The sequence below is a fragment of the Mytilus edulis genome, chromosome 9 (assembly GCF_963676685.1).
Source record: "Mytilus edulis chromosome 9, xbMytEdul2.2, whole genome shotgun sequence".
Lineage (NCBI taxonomy): Eukaryota > Metazoa > Mollusca > Bivalvia > Mytilida > Mytilidae > Mytilus > Mytilus edulis.
The window spans coordinates 61,363,012-61,380,266 of record NC_092352.1 but is presented as its reverse complement, the minus strand read 5'-3'; the positions used below and the strand labels follow the sequence as shown (position 1 = coordinate 61,380,266).

Below are 17,255 nucleotides of genomic sequence, written 5' to 3'. Positions count from 1 at the left end.
GGTATCCAACAAATTATAATTAATCCACAGCATATGAAGGGCAGATCCAGAAATTGTTATATTTGGTGAAAAGGGTTTGGTACTGACAAGCAAAAGAGGCGCCCGCTGCAGTCATGTTTCAGTGATTCCCTATATAATCAACCAATGTTTCTCCTTGATTCGCCTACATCTATATACATTGCTGATCACAGAAAGACACGCCCAAATTCATAACCCTGTATACAACATAATAATAGCTCTTATTCAAGGAATGAAAATTCGACATCAAGAGACTAAAATAAAACTCTAGCTCGGGGTCAATACATTTGTATGTTAACATTTTATACCAAATGTATTGTGTTCTGTTGTTTCACCTTATTCAAAAGAATATTCTATTTTAATTTATTTATATAAGTTTTTGTCATCTCTTTATGATAAAAGAGTTTCAACATTGTTTATCTCTATTTCATTTAGTTGTACAACTTCCTTTTAATGATTTTTTTGTACCATGTCAGGAATATGACAGTAGTTTTCATTCGTTTGTATTTGCTATTCGATAAGTAACTTTCAGAGGTGGTTTTACCTTTGAGTGTGGTATGAAGTAATATCACAAAATACTGAACTTCGATGAAAATTCAGAAAGGAAAGTCCCTAATCAAATGGCAAAATCAAAAACCCATCAAACGAACGGATGGCAACTGTCATGCATATTACTGACTTTTATGTAGAAAATGGTGGATTAAACCATCTTTTTTTATTTTGTAATTTTATCTTTTAATCATAATCAAGATAAAAAAATTAAAAAAATGAGACGATTCTGTCATCCTAAGAAATGTTCAGTCAAACATTTTTATGTTGCTTTTTAGTAAACTAACAATATCTTAATAATAACTAAATGATTAAAGAACTCTTTTTAATCAAAATTGAATGCAGTTTTTCATAATCTTCGCAGCATCATCACTGAGTTTTTCAGTGAGTAGTTCATTCCTTTCCAAGTTCGCCAGTAGACACCACGGTGTTCCTTGTCTGGTGTTTTGATAAAATAAACGCCATTTAGGTTAGATGTTGCGCACAGGTTATACCACCAACCCCCAAGGAAGTAATCAGTACAGCTTCCACTCGGAGAACTATCGTTATCGTTGTCTCTTGTCGAAAAACTAATGGCATTATGGTGTTTTAAACTGTTGCCTATAAACAGATAATGAAAAATCAATAACAAGCTTTAATGTGAACCGAATCTCTTTATTTTCTTTATAAACGGAAATATGCGTAGCTTTTCTAAACTGATCAAATAATACATCTGAGAGGATAATAGAACAGCTAAATGTTACCACGAGAAAACATTGTATACCGAGGCATAGCAAAATCTAGCAAAGACTTTCTGGGGTTAACGTAAACTCATCATAGATACCAGGAATGAAATTTAATATTTACGCCAGACGCGCGTTTCGTCCACAAAAGACTCATGATCAGGGACGCTCGAATCAAATAATGTTAAAAAGGCCAAATAAAGTACGAAGTTGAAGAGCATTGAGGACAAAAATTCCTAAAAGTGTTGCCAGATACAGCTAAGGTAATCTATTCCTGAGGTAGAAAAGCCTAGTAAGTATTTAAAAACTTCAAAGTTTTGTTAACAGTTAATTTATATTTATGAATATATCAATGATAATTCAAGTCAAAACAGAAGTGTTAACAATTAACCGACTGAGTGTTGTATTATTCTATTATGTTGGATTTTCTTTTTTTCTTTGTTTTTTCTTTGTAAAATTTAAATTAATAAACTATTACATTATATTCATTAAAAATGAAGTACATTGTATCATGTTAAACTTTTTATGGCAACACCCTCTTACAAAATATACGAAATTTATTTTTTTATGCAGATTGTTTGGATTTCACGATGACTAGCGGATCTTTATTGCTATCGTCGCATTTTATCTTTCATGTTTTGGTCCATGCTCGCAACTAAGAGAAACTCAATAGAATTATATACAAGTGAATATTTTAACTGTCCATATAGCTGCGGTAATATTTAACCGTTTTCACTGAACTACACTTGGTTTGTTTTTCCGATACAAAAAAAAACAACAAAAAAACATGCCGATTTTAAATCATTCACACAAACAAAAATCACTACTAAGACAATTTAGTAAGAATATTTATGTTCATCAGTTAGTGGAGAAAATTATATCAAAAGGATTTATTCACGAGTATAAATCTTGACACATTCACCAATATAACAGACAAAAAAAACCCAAACAAATAACAGACGAATCCTTGTTGAATTCGCATGGGTGTGGTTGAGCTACTTTGTTCATAAAATTGTTAACCTCATGAATAATAAATTCAGAACTGTAGTATCATTTGTTTTCTAGTAGAGTACAATACTAAAAAAACTAACCAAATCAAATGTTTGAATTGATAAGAAACTTTTTGATTTCGGAATAAAAAAAAAAGAAATACCTGCAGTGCCATAGTATCCATTTGCAGTAAGTTTGAACTTTGAACTTTCAGCACCTATTTTAAAATCTTTATATTTTGCAAATGCCTGGTTTCTCTCAAAGTCTGTTAAGTCCATTCTCATTTCGTACTGTCCATGGGATGTTAGAGAATGCATCTTTATATTTCCTGAAAAAAAAGTAAACCTTTATCTAAATGTTTTGCAACTATTCTTATATTTAAATTCCTAAACTGAGAATATTTGTGACTTATTGCTCCTTAGACTATAAATTCCATGTGATATTCACAAAAGTTTAGAAAAAGATACATAAGGAAAATATACAATATAATATGTACAGTCTCGAGAAATATAAAAAATATTTGTATGAGTTTAAGAAAAAGGACTAATAGCTAGGCTTGCAGCGCTTTTCTCCTTTTTCGTAGCGAGTACAACTTAATTTTATATTTTACGACAGTGTACATTTATTATTTATATCCTGGTATTTACACCCGAAACTTTTTGTTAAATTCTAAATCTTTGACTTTAATTTTTAAAGAAATCGACATGCATTGAAGTTATGCCTCGTTCACACGTACCTGTCGAATCGAATTCGCTAATCGCGTTCACACACTCTTCTTTTTTTTAAATCGAATTGATTCGAATTTGCTTATTCGAATTAACTAATTCGCATTAGAAATACGTTTTTGTTAATCCGAATTAAAAGTTAACGTCGTTAGAACAGTAAAGCGAATTTGACGCGCATTCCAATTCGAATTAGAATTGACGTTAGGACGTTAAACGTTTCGAATGCGAATTAAATTAATTCGAATTAGTTAATGCGAATCGAATTCGAATTACGTGTGAACTCAGCATTAAAACACTGACATGTACAAATAATTTAATTTTGGATTCAACGCGTCTTCTGATTGGCTGACGTTTTTTTGTTATCAGCCCATAGAAATAATTTAGTCATGTGACCGTGACGTCATCAACGTTTTTTCATGGTTTTCTACGGTTTGAAATGGAATTTAGAATTAAATTATAAGAATTTTTTCTGTCTATTCGAAATAACGCACGTTATTCAGAGTGCACCAAATTTTTTATGTTATTTCTTCATAGACAGAAAAAAATATTACAGTCATTCTTTAAATAAAGTATACATTTATTTGTGTTCCTGTGGTGTTTTTTTTTACAATAATTGACTGAGTGCAGGATAAATAATATGTTTTATTACAAAAGCAATCTTTTTATAGCATTCTGTAGTTATAGGTCATGAGCCTGTAATTCTGTTTTTTTTTTTTTTTTTTTTTTTTTTTCTGTGTATCATAAATTAATGTCTTTTTGTTGTTGGGATATACAAGAACATGCACGCGCCCATGTCCATTTCCATTTTATTCATCAGATGAGTAGAGCCTTTTTCATCTGATTTTTATAGTTCGTTTTCATGTTGTACTGTTATACCACTGTACTAGGTAAGGGGGGTTATGATCATGAGTTGTTTTAAATGGTCATTTCAAGGCTTTTTATAGCTGACTATGTGGTATTAGCTTTGCTCATTGTCGAAGGCCGTATGGTGACCTATAGTTGTTAATTTCTGTATCATCTTGGTCTCTTGTGGAGATTTGTCTCATTAGCCATCAAATCACATCTTCTCTTATATTCTCGTTCATAATTGTTTACTTCAATCAGTGCTTCGGTTTTCTCGTAAGTGTAAAAAAGAAGATGGGATATGATTGTCAAATGAATCAACTGTGCACAGGAGATCAATGATTGTTTCACATTTGTCATTTTAGGACTTTTTATGGCTGACTCTATGGTATGGGCTTTGCACATTGTTGGTGGCCTATATTTATCAGCTTCTATGTTATCTTGTCTCTGGTATAGAGTTATACCACATCTTACTTTTTTATTTATCTAAAAATATCGCGGCAACAACTGAATCACAATAAATATATTCATATAAGGTTTTTTTTGCATTGTTCAATAAATTGTATCTATCAGCATTTAACAAATTTGCATGTAAATCATAATATTGCTAAATGAGCTTTACTTTTATAAATTGTGATTTAAATGGAGAGTTGTCTCATTGGCACTCATACCACATCTTCCTCTATCTATCTACTCTATTTCAATCTTTGTTGGAAACTAACAATTTTTAAAATTTTATTAATTTATTAGAATAATAAGAAATGCTTACCAAGCCAGAATTCATGCTTGAGGTATCCGAAACCATGTTTGTAGTCATTCCATCCACGGAGGAAATCAACATATCCGTTTTCTCGTCTTTGGAAAACCTGAAATTATTGTGGAGTATTTTTCTTTATTTTTTTTCTTTTGATACATTTATTGATGCCTGTACCAACGTTAACTCATAACACTGTTACCCGTTGGTTATCGTAATTTACTGTTTGCCATATTTTGTTTTTATTTAATGCTGTTACTTTTTATCAGATAATTTTTTCCCTTTTACTTGTTTCAAAACAAAACTAACACAAAACAAAACAGTACGAAACAACCTCGAAGAGCAAATAATTGACATGACTCGTAAACTGTTTTGTATATGAACATTTAAGTTAATGTTTTACATTTGTTTTATGTCGTTTGGTCTTAAATGAATATATCTTCATCAGAAAAGAATCAAATATGAAAAAGAAAGAAAATAGGTAAAAATTGAAATAAAATACATTTAGACGTGACTTAATTTGATGCCACCTTTATTCAATTGTTCGAATAGCAACTCAGTCTACCATCATGATAACCAAAAGCTTACAGCCCAGTGTCCTCCATCTATTTCCATTTCGCAGTACACTTCAAATCCAGTTGTATATCTAGGATAAACTTTATAAACGCCATTTGGACACCAATCTGGAATATCGTTACAGTCACGTGGCCGTCCTCCTAGACAGTGTTAAATTAAAACGATATATGCAATACTAATGAAGTATCTATAAATACGATTACTCAATCATATGAAAACCGTCTTTATATAACTTGTAATTTGACTTATTTGCATTTTTTTGTTGCATTAAATGGTAACAATAGACATCAATGTATATTATATGTATGATCAAAATTGCAATTATAATAATTAGTTTGAAATTCATTTATGTTAAAAAAATAAATAAATAAGGATATAGTGTTCACTTCTGAAAATTTCGTTTATTTAATTCTAATTTTATGAAAATAAAATAGCAAAGCTAGCTATATATGTAACATTTCACTTAATTCGTGTTTTTTTTTTATTTCAAGAAATACATTTCTTACTATGACATTTTGGATCCAAATCAGTCTTTGTCAATTCTAGTATTCTCTCAGCAGCATCTCCGTAAAAACACACGCCTTTTAATTTGTAATAGACAAAAAAACATACTCGCATTATCCTGTTACTAGAATAAACAAATAAATATTAATTAATTAGTAATATAACTAATGATAAGTATTGCTTCTTCCTGATCAATAACACTGGTATTAAAGAGATAATCGTAACTGAAATTACGACTATCCCAATATGGCGACGGCAGATATAGGTAAATTCTTTACAGTCATTTTTCTCAAATGTAGCATGTTTTTGTCAATAGTTACTCAGCTGCTAGGTTTTTCTATACCATTACATCATATTTGAATCGCTTCAGCATGACTTATGTATATTTATACCTCAAATTATTATCTTTGTAGGTTGACGGATTATTATGCGTTGTTAAAATCAACCTTCAATGTATTGATTCTAAGCAATGCTGCACCATTTTATCCTTGAACTTTATCATAACCGATACAGTGACAACTTTCAGTATATCGTTGCTAAGATCACCCTAAGACAGGCAGCTTTGAGACAAGTCTGGAATATGTACATACATTGAAGATAGTCATAAGAGTATCATAAAACATGTCCTAATTCCTAAGATACACATGCATATCTTATTACAGGTCTTAGGAATGCTTCGTAATACCGACCCCTGGACATTAACTGTATCAGAAAAGGGCAAAACACACTTAGGCAGCAACCATTTGATTTTCTGGGGGGGCTATGGTTTTTTTTGGAAAAAAAGTTTGTTTCCAGTTTTTGGAGAAAAAAATAATTTGTTTTTGATTCTGAGAAAAAAAAAATGTTTGTTTCACCCTCAGCTGCCACTATATGTAATGCTAAAATTGAAAGAAAAAAATTGTTTTCGACTTGTCGCGAAAAAAATAGATTGTTTTTCGCCGCAGGCGAAAAAAAAAATTTGTCCAGAAAAAAAAACCATAGCCCCCCCCCAGAAAATCAAATGGTTGCTGCCTTACCTGAATGAATAATGAAAAAGTGATGAAAATATTATTGAGGTTAATAACATCTGCTGCAATAATAGAAACATATCTATATTTTTCAAATATGTACAAGTTAAAACCATTTTTAACCAATAGTTTGTATAGGTTATAACATGTACGAGGTACTTTTGTAAAGGTTGTAGCATGTACGAGGTACTTTGTACATGTTATAACTTATATTTTTGCATTATACAAGTTATAACAATTACTATAGTTTTTGTACCTGTACAAAATCGCAACTTGTACACGACATATACATTATAAAAATGTTTATTGCTGAATATATTATTATCGAACTTGCTGCAACCATTGGTCGTTATACAATTTTTAAATACATTTTTTTGCTCGTGATTTACATGTATTTAAATAATTATGTAACCTACATTTATATATAAGACAAACAGCAAAGGGGTAAAGCTGATCTGAAACGGATTACGTCGACTTATTCTGTTTACAACTTCTTCCTATAATCGTGGTATGTTATACAACCAATTTGAATGGTTGCTGATTTCAACGTACTAGGTTCAACAATTATTTTACAGCTCCTGTTATGTTATTGCTTTGCATAGTCTTCAACTGATATACAATAGAAATAAGAAGATGTAGTATATGAGTGCCAATAAACTCATCATAGATTCCAGGATTACATTTTGAATTTACGCCAGACACGCGTTTCGTCTACAAAAAGACTCATCAGTGACGCTCGATTAAAAAAATAAATAAAAAAGGCCAAATAAAGTACGAAGTTGAAGAGCATTGAGGACCAAAAATCCTAAACATTTTGCCAAATACAGCTAGCGCTTACTTAAGGTAATCTATTCCTGAGGTAGAAAAGCCTTAGTATTTCAACTCTCCATCCAAGTCATAATGCGTAAAAAGTAGACAACTTAATCATCAAAACACCATTACATGTATATTTAATTAAGATTGAAAACAATGATATAATAAACATGCGCAAACTCTCTCACAGGCAAGCAAATAAAAATAAAAAACGTCAAGGCACTGTTGAACACATGCATACACATATTCACTGTTCTGACCATAATTTTAGATTGCTTTTGGGTGCGCCGGGGATTCTCTCACTGCATTGTAGACCTGTTGGTGACCTTCTACTGTTGGCTGCTCTGTGGTCGGGTTGCTGTCGCTTTGACATATTTCCCATTTCCTTTCTCAAGATTATTTCATGTAATTGTATGTTTTATGCAGTTCAAAATTGCTTATATCAGTGTGACACTATTTACTAAAAGCATACATTTCCTTAATCAATATAGTTCTAAGTAAAGGAAATTATTTTTAATGCTGTAACAACACATTATTCACTAAAATAGAAGCCTTTAATATCCCTCTCCGAACTCGGTGTAAATTTAATATTTACGTAAGGACTTATTGAAACCATGGAGACAGTAAACTTGTAAATGGTTTGTTCATTCTGCTTGAATACTTTAATTACTCATTTATTATAACATCTCTAGTGATAAATGAGTGAAAGTTATCCCTTTATTTTAATTAATTGGCCTGAAAAGTTGAAATTTTGAGGAAATGAGAGGTATTAATTGACCAAAAGAGACCTTATATAAAGAAAAACAAAGAAGTCCATTAGTGGTATTTATCTTCCTAAAATTATCTTGTATATCATTTTAAACTGTTTGTAGGCAGATGAGATTAATATTCGATCATTTATTGGTCCACACTATATTATATCTTAATGCGGATTGGTTTCGATTTGTTGAGGAAATTTTGCTCGAATCACTGTAGATGTCGTCTTTCATTATACTAGATTTTTCTCAAACTATTGAACCGAGGCGATTATGACAAAACTTGACAGGAATGCTTGAAATAACCAGTATAACAAAGGGAAAAAAATCACATTCAGTTTATTTTTCAATTCAATTCAATTCAAAGTTTTATTGCCATATAAACTATACAGTTTGTGACATATAACAACAACAAAAACAAACTAGATTTGCCATTGCAAGCAATAGCGGATGGCACCCTTCCCCTATTGCCAGGTGAGCGGCAGCCATTTTGAAAATTCCAAAGTCAAAGATTGCATCTACAGATGTGTATTAACATTGTTGTAACGTTTCATTAATTTTGGAGCATTTTGAAATTTTTGAAATTTTGCTATTTCCATGGTAACGGGTACCATTTCTAAAATTCCAAAGACAGGTGCCACTTTGGGACATGCCATGTTACATATCTATAAAGTTTCATTGGGATTGATGCCATATTCTTCAAGAAAATGCATCTTTAATGTATTTTCCCATAGGGCCAATGTTAAACTTTCGCCCTGTTTCCATGACAATGGCGGCCATTTTGGAATTTTCTTATATTGTCACAACATCTAGGCATACCAAGGAACATAACCACTAAGTTTCATCCAGGTAGGTCTTATAATGAAAGATTTAAAATTTGCATTTTTTTTCACATTTGATCAGTTTCCATGGCAACGGCGGCCATTTTTTACCATTCCAATGTCTCTTGCACAACTTAACATGGCGGTTCATATTATGGTATAGTTCCATCAACATTGGTCTGACCAATTCTGAGAAATAGTATGGACAAAATGTGTGGAAGAATAAAAATAATAACTAGATTTGCCATTGCAAGCAATAGCGGATGGCACCCTTCCCCCATTGCCAGGCGAGCGGCAGCCATTTTGAAATTTCCCAAGTCAAAGAGTGCATCTACACATGCAAATTATCATTTTTGTTAAGTTTCATAAAGTTTGGAGCATTTTGAAATTTGTGACATTTTTTCTGTTTCCATGGTAACGGCGGCCATTTTGGAAATTCCAACTTCAAAATCCAACTCTGGCCAAGTCAGGTACCATTTCTGTAAAGTTTCATCCAGTTTGCAGCATTTTGATTATTTTGAAATTTTGGACATTTTTGCTGTTTCCATGGCAATGGCAGGTATTTTGAAAATTCCAAGAACTGTTGGTACCTCAGGGCACCACTGCCAACATTTACATAAACTTTCAAGAGGTTGCCTCTTATAACGAAAGATTTAGAATTTTGATTTTTTTTTACATTTTTGCAGTTTCCATGGTAACGGCGGCCATTTTTTACCATTCCAATGTCTCTTGCACAACTTCACATGGCGGTTCATATTATGGTATAGTTCTATCAACATGGGTCTTGCCAATTCCGAGAAATAGTATGGACAAAATGTGTGGAAGAATAAAAATAATAATAAAAAGAAAAAAAAAGAAACGAACAATAACAATATGTCACCCCAACTCCGTTGAGGGTGCCATAATAACTAGATTTGCCATTGCAAGCAATAGCGGATGGCACCCTTTCCCCATTGCCAGGCCAGCGGCAGCCATTTAGAAAATTTTTGCTGTTTCCATGGCAACGGCGGCCATTTTGAAAATTCCAAACTCAAAAGTCAAGTCTACACAAGCTAGGCAAAATTTGTTATAAGTTTCATTAAATTTAAAGTATTTTGAAGTTTTTCATATTTTTGCTGTTCTCATGGTAACGGCGGCCATTTTGAATATTCCAAAGTCAAACCCCCGCTGCAATTTTTTCCCTCCATAATCATATATACCATCATATACCATTTAATGTCTCTAGAATAAATTTAACATTGATGCTCTGGAATGTTCTGTGAAAATTCAAAGTTTTGATCTTTTTGCATTGTTTCCATGGTAACAACAGATATTTTGGAAATTCCAACGCCAAATTCCACATCTTCCAATGTTGCTCATCGTTACTGTGAAGTTTCATTAAGTTTTGAGCATTTTGATATTTTTGGAATTTTTGGTGTAGTTTCCATGGCAACATAGTAGTTCCAATGAGTGTCAAAATCATCCAATACCTGTATATAGTGGGCACCTACATTGCATTAAAATATAATGATTCTGAGTTCAAGAATATCCAAACAGTTCACCAAAAGAAAACACTGGATTTTTTCACATTTGTTTCATTTCCATGGCAACGGCAGCCATTTTGATGGTGCCATACCCCACTGCACTATAGAATGTGGTGGTCTACATTATGGTATAGTTCCATCAATATTGTTCAAGCCAATTCCGAGAAATAGCATGGACAAAAAAGTGTGGAAGAATAAATATAATAAGACAAAAAGAAACGAACAATAACAATATGTCACCCCAACTCCGTTGAGGGTGCCATAATAAAGACAATAACTAAGTAACTCAATATACATACACAAATTCAGGTAAATATTAAAGGGTCCCCTGTCCTCAGTTCCATTGACTTTTTTTATAAAGGATCCTAGTTTATTCACTTGTGTTGGTGTTGATGGGTTAAGTATATATACAACTTTGTCATTGTCAGTGAGATTAGCAAATGAATTACTTTCTCTGTTAATGCAATTAAAATATGTTAATCTAATATTTGAATTATGAGAACAATTTATTAAGAAATGTTTCTCATCATCTAGTACTTTGCATTTTTTGCAAAGTCTCTCATCGCGAGGAATTTTAAAATGCCTTCCTTTTTCAATTAATAATGAATGGTCACTGATTCTAAGTTTTGTAATTAATTTTCTAAATTCAAAGTTTGGGTTAGAGAGGTAAGGTTTGATCAATAGATTTGGCTCAAGTCCTTTATAAAAAATTAATTTACTTTTATCATCAATAGATTTCAACTTATCCATCAACAGGATGTTGTAATATGAGTTTATTTGGGGTTTAATATAGCTTTTAATATTTTTCAATTGTTTTAAATTATTACAGGTTTTTAGTTTATCTATATCAATGTTAGATTCAGAAAGAATATCTTTTGCAAAAGTGAACCATGAATAGGAGCCACTAGAATCCAAAGTTTTAGTTAATTGAAAAGATTCACGTAATAAGGGATTCAAATTTGAGGTGAAAAGCCTTGCCAAATACATAATAGTTTGGGTTTTTATATGACATTCAATAGGCAGTCTTCCCAATTCGTTCCTTGTACCAAAATTTGAGGTACTCTTGTTAGTGCCAAGGGTAAACTTGCAATAACCAAGATGCAAGTTTTCTATTGGAGTCTTGTCAATAAAATTAAATGGGTCCACAATTTTTCCAGAAACCAAAGCTCTTTTTTTAGCTTTGAAATATGTTATATATGAGTCCAAATATGTTATCTCAGAATTATTAGTTAATATAGGTCTCACTAAGGTGACACTCTGATAGGAAGGCTGCCAAGAGAATTAGTATATGTTTTAATAGAAAACAAAACCTTTTTTGCCTTTTTTGTTAATTCAGTTGTACTATGACTGAGATTACCATTTGATTTAATCAGCAGACCCAAGAAAGGATACTCAATAACATTCTCTATTTTTTTGTTTTTATATACAAGTATAGATGTTTCAGGCTTTTGCTTTGTTGTTGAAAAGACCATACTTTTTGTTTTATTTATGTTTAGAGAAAGCTGCCAGTTTTCACAAAACATGGAAACTTTATTTAGACTATTTTGGAGACCCTCCTGAGATTCTGATAGTAAAAGCAGATCATAAGCAAACAGGAGGGAGCCTAGTTTACTATTTATGAGCTCCAATGGACTTGAGTTGTCATCTTCCAAACCTTTAGTGATATCATTTATAAAAATATTGAACAAAGTAGGACTTAATGAGTCCTCTTGTTTCTCACCTCTAGTAATGTCAAAATAGTCAGAAATGTGATCTTTATATTTTAAAGAGGATTTTGTATTTAAATATTGTTGTTTTATTACCCTGTAAAAAGACTTTCCTACTCCCATTTTGCATAATTTATATAGAAGGGCTGTCCTCCATACAGAGTCAAATGCCTTTCTTATGTCAATGAAGCATGCATATATTTTTTTGTTATTTTTGTGTATATATTTATTAATTAAAGATTTTAATATGAAAATACTGTCAGCAGTTCTGTGGTTTTCTCTGAAGCTAAACTGACAGTTATTCAGCTGTTTATCCACAACTTTGATTAGTCTATTATTGAGTACAGTATTGAATATTTTAGGAAGATTACTGATTAAAGATATACCTCTGTAATTATTGGGATCAGATTTGTCTCCCTTCTTATGAAGTGCTATTATATATGAGTCCTTCCATGATTTTGGGTATATACCCGTTTTTAGAATTAAATTAAATATTTTAACAATTGACTTAATTATTACTTAATTTGGGGTTTTAATAATTTCATTTATAATTCTATCTGGTCCAGCAGACTTTTGAAGTTTTAGTCCTCTGATTACCTTATTTACTTCTGAACAAGATATTGGAGCATCTGTTTCAGCTTTGAAATCTATATTATTTTCTAATAGCTTTAATTGTGATTCAATGTCTATCATAAAAGCATTATTTATAGATGAAGGTTTACCTTGATCTTGAAAATGTTTTATTAAAACTTCTTCATCTTTTAATACCTCTGGTATTTCATCTTTTTCTGTTTTTTTCTTAAGAGATTTTAAAATTTTCCAATATTCCTTTGGATTTTGATTGATATAATCACTTAAACAATTATAAAGATTTTGTTTATATTCATACTTTTTCTGTTTAACCGTTTTCTTTAAGTTTTTTTTTTAACTCAAAAAACTTTTGCTTTAAACTATTATTATTTGGATTATTCCTTATTTTGTTTCCTATTTTATTCATTTGACGCTTGGTTTCATATATAACATTGTCTGACCAAACTTGTTTAAATTTCCCTTTCTTTTTCCTCCTCTTAGTTTTTGAAGTTGCTTTACGAGAAAGGCTTGAAAATTTAATATTATCTAAAATTTTTGTCAATTTTTCTGTAGCCTCATCCACACTAACCTGATTTTCCTCGTAATTAACCATTTCAAACTCTATTATCTCATTCTTTACATTTTCAGTCAATAAAGCATCAATAAGTTTAAGTTTAGAATTTTCTGACCATTTATATGATTTAATCCAGTGCCACCCTTTTCCTTTAAGGCCAATTTCTTTATCTATATTTATAGAGCACTTCATATATAAAGTAATTTGAACATGATCTGATAGGTAAGTAAAATCGTTTGTTTTAAAATATTTGACTGAGAACAGGAGACTCTCACTAACAACAGCATAATCAACAGTACTAAATCCACTGCTTGACATATATGTATAATATCCCAATGAGTCACCTAAAAATCGACCATTGAGTAAGCGCAGCCTTGAAGACAAACACAACGGTCTAATAACTTTGTACCAACTGTATTGACAGAAGTATCTTGATTGTTTCTATTTATTTCTGAATCAGTAATATAATTTTCAGGGAGTAAATCAAAACCATCAAAATTATTGATGTGATCAGTACAATAAAGTCAGCTCTTTGGCCAGTTCGAGCATTTAGATCTCCAATTAATACAATCTGTCCATTCATGGAGAAAGTAGATATCTCTTTTTTCTAAAAAATCTAAGTCATTATGGCTTTTTAATAGTAACAATAATGCCCTCACTATACCTTCTTGCTTTTTTTCTTTTTTTACGGGACTTAGAGATAATACAATGGCCTTCCAATTTAAATTCTTTATATTCTCCCTTCCAGGTTTCTAAAAGTATGTTTATGTCACCTTTTAAATTCTCAATAAACAATTCATCTTTAAGTTTGTCTCCAATGCCGTGAACATTCCATAAGGATATAGATAAATTTTTATAACAATTTGACATTTGAGCATATAAATCTTTCTTATTTTGTTGTAAACCTGAAAACCTCAATATTCACAATATAAAGTTCAAATGATACTACCTTGTGTATGGTCTATGAGAGGTAACTCTATTCTTTAAATTCAGAAAAAATAATATTTATAGGTTACAAGAGCGCAATTATTTGTTTACATTTAACGGCAAGTTTTTTACCCCCCCCCCCCCCCCCAAGATGGTACTCAGAATAGAATCCTATACGGCTTCTGATTGGTTGATACAGGATTGGAATAACATTTAATCGAAAGCTTATCCAATTAAGTTTAAAAATTGCCGAAAATCATATTCACATTTTACGAAGAATAGAAAATATCTTCAATTTCTGCACGTCGGAGCCATTAAAAATATGCCTTTTTCGATAAGCGAAAAAAGTAGACGATTTTTTTCAACTGCATTTTAAGGCAATTTGAGCCGCATGACCTTATATTTTTTTTTTTGGTTGTAATGCAACACTGGCATGAGGGCCTCTGGCATTTCTAGTAACAGTAGTCTTCGAGAAAAAAAAAAATACGGAACACTAGTGGTACCCTATGGAAAATGCATTACGAATAATTGCGCTCTTGTAACCTTAAGCCCTTGCATATATACAAGGATTTGTATACTATAAGTGAGATACAAATCCTTGATATGGGTCATTTTCAAAAAATGTCGAATTTGAAATTGAAAAATTTATTAAAAGGTTACTTATTCAAACAACCCTCTACATAAGCAAATCAAAACAAACAGTACTTTAAGAACAACATATTAAAAGATGCAATCTTAATGATGTCATACAAGAATATCTTGAAACATTTTTTGATCGGTGGTACAATATTTTGTCTATCCTGTTACCATTTTCAAAAGAAATTTTGGGTTATTAAGAAAAGGTTTAGATAAAATGTTAAGCTTGTTTTACGTTACCAATTAGATGGTTTTCAAGAGAATAAACTTCTATATATATTCATTCTGTAAAATAATAGATTATTTGCCAATTTTCTAGGTTGTACTGAAAAATGGCTCTAAAAATTGGTTTTCAAAGGTTGTAAAAATTACCACCAGTAATGCAAGTCTAAGATAGCAATTTATATTGTTCGGCCTTTTTGCACCCTTTCAAATAAACCCAACATCAAGTAAATCCCTCATAAGTTAATTTACTTTTCTCTTTATTTCGTTGGTAACAGGAACGTACGTTTCTGATATATCACTATATAAAAGTCTATCCTGTTACCTTTTTGTCTATCCTGTTACCGATATCAGTATTGCACCTGCAAATGCTAAAATTGGGAAGATTAAGACGTTATAACCTTAAGATGAGTTCAAACAATGAAATATTTCATTCGTTTTCCACCTACATGTTAAGATAAAAAAATTAACGCCGTTTTTGTCTATAATTGTCTATCCTGTTACTGTAACCATAGCAACCATAGTAACAGGATAGACATAACAGGATAGACAAATTTCTTCGTTTTTGATTGCTGTTGTGAAATAACTACTCCCTTTGGTGAAGTGATTATGGTTTTCTATTGTGAATTTGGTTTCCAACACGTTATTGCACTTTTTACAACCATACTGTTAGTGTAATTAATCAAAATGGTTGGTAACAGTATAGACATGAAAAAAAGTACGCTCTTTTTTTTCACTAAATGTCTTGAAATTTCTTTTCTCTACACTGTCGTTCAAGAAACGAGGCGTTTTAAATGTAAAGTTTACTTTGCATTTTTGAAATCAACACTGACTGATTCAATATTCATAGGGAGAATAATTTAACGACTGATTTAAGTAGCGGTAACAGGATAGACATGAACCTCCTGTACGCTGATTGAATTTAGTTTGTAGATAATCTGTTACATACAATGATAAAGAAGCTACGATTTTTCGTTAGAATTATAATTAACGTTCTTAAAAAGTCCCTTTTGCAGATATCAAGGCGATCAGAAAATCGGAAAAAAATCATTTGAAATGTGTTTTTCTGACAATGTACGCACACAAATACCCCCAAAATCGGCCTTAAATGCAATTTAATCTTATCAAAATAGATGTAAGGTGTGTTTATTATTAAAGTTCTGAATCACAAATCCGACAAGCTTTCATTTAAACCATTACAACTGAAATTTCCATTAGAAATAAAAAATTTAGCATAGGTGTACTGAAAATTCGACATTTTTTGAAAATGACCCATATATACTAGTATTTACTAATTATATAAAATCAATACAAAAGACAATTTGATGTATTATATATCAATGCAATAACCTAGTTGTCATATAATTTTCTTTTATTTCTAGTCACACTTTGAACATATAAAAAAGAAATTAAAAAATAAAAATAAAAAAGCAAGTCTTTCTTCATGTTCTTCTAGAAAGACGAACAAACAAACATACTAGGAGAATATCTAGCATAAACCAAGGATACAGTATTTGTTGACAAAATATGTAACAAGCTACAAATAAATATGCATGTTCTTGCTTTGATTTAAAAAATAAAAAATAATAATAAAATCAACATTGGTATTTAAGAAAGGGGAAAGTAATATAACTATTGAATGCACCTTACCTGTGTGACAAGTGGACGGGCCACAATGTTGGCGACTTGAATTAGTTTGTAGCTTTACATTTCCAAAAAGGCAACCAATAGTGATCAGTGCAGAAATAATCATAAAGCTTTTGTATGCGACGGAGAAAAAACAATTGCACAGAACAATTGCTGCAAAATTATTACTTTTGCCTTTCTAAACATGCTAAAGTATATATATATGCATGCTTCGTGTGTGGCAGATGTTTGTTAATATCTATATTGCATGATAAGATATATTTGCTTGTAATACTACTAGTTGCTGGAAACTTGATTTTCTTTTTACTATATTTTAATTAGAAGTTTTTTTAATTGATTGAATTAAATAGTACGAAAAAGTCACAGTCCAACA

At 31.1% G+C, this 17,255-nt stretch overlaps 1 protein-coding gene across 1 annotated transcript; it reads right to left on the bottom strand.

The window, feature by feature from the left end:
* Nucleotides 1–878: 878 nt before the first annotated feature.
* On the bottom strand, nt 879–17,009 carry LOC139488740 (microfibril-associated glycoprotein 4-like). The gene is made up of 6 exons (XM_071274568.1): nt 16,886–17,009; nt 5,684–5,758; nt 5,190–5,317; nt 4,617–4,713; nt 2,443–2,607; nt 879–1,167 (listed from the first exon to the last, which is right to left on the bottom strand). The coding sequence occupies exons 1-6, from the start codon at nt 16,986–16,988 to the stop codon at nt 917–919; spliced, it is 819 nt and encodes a 272-aa protein (XP_071130669.1). The 5' UTR covers nt 16,989–17,009; the 3' UTR covers nt 879–916.
* Between the last annotated feature and the right edge of the window lie 246 nt (nt 17,010–17,255).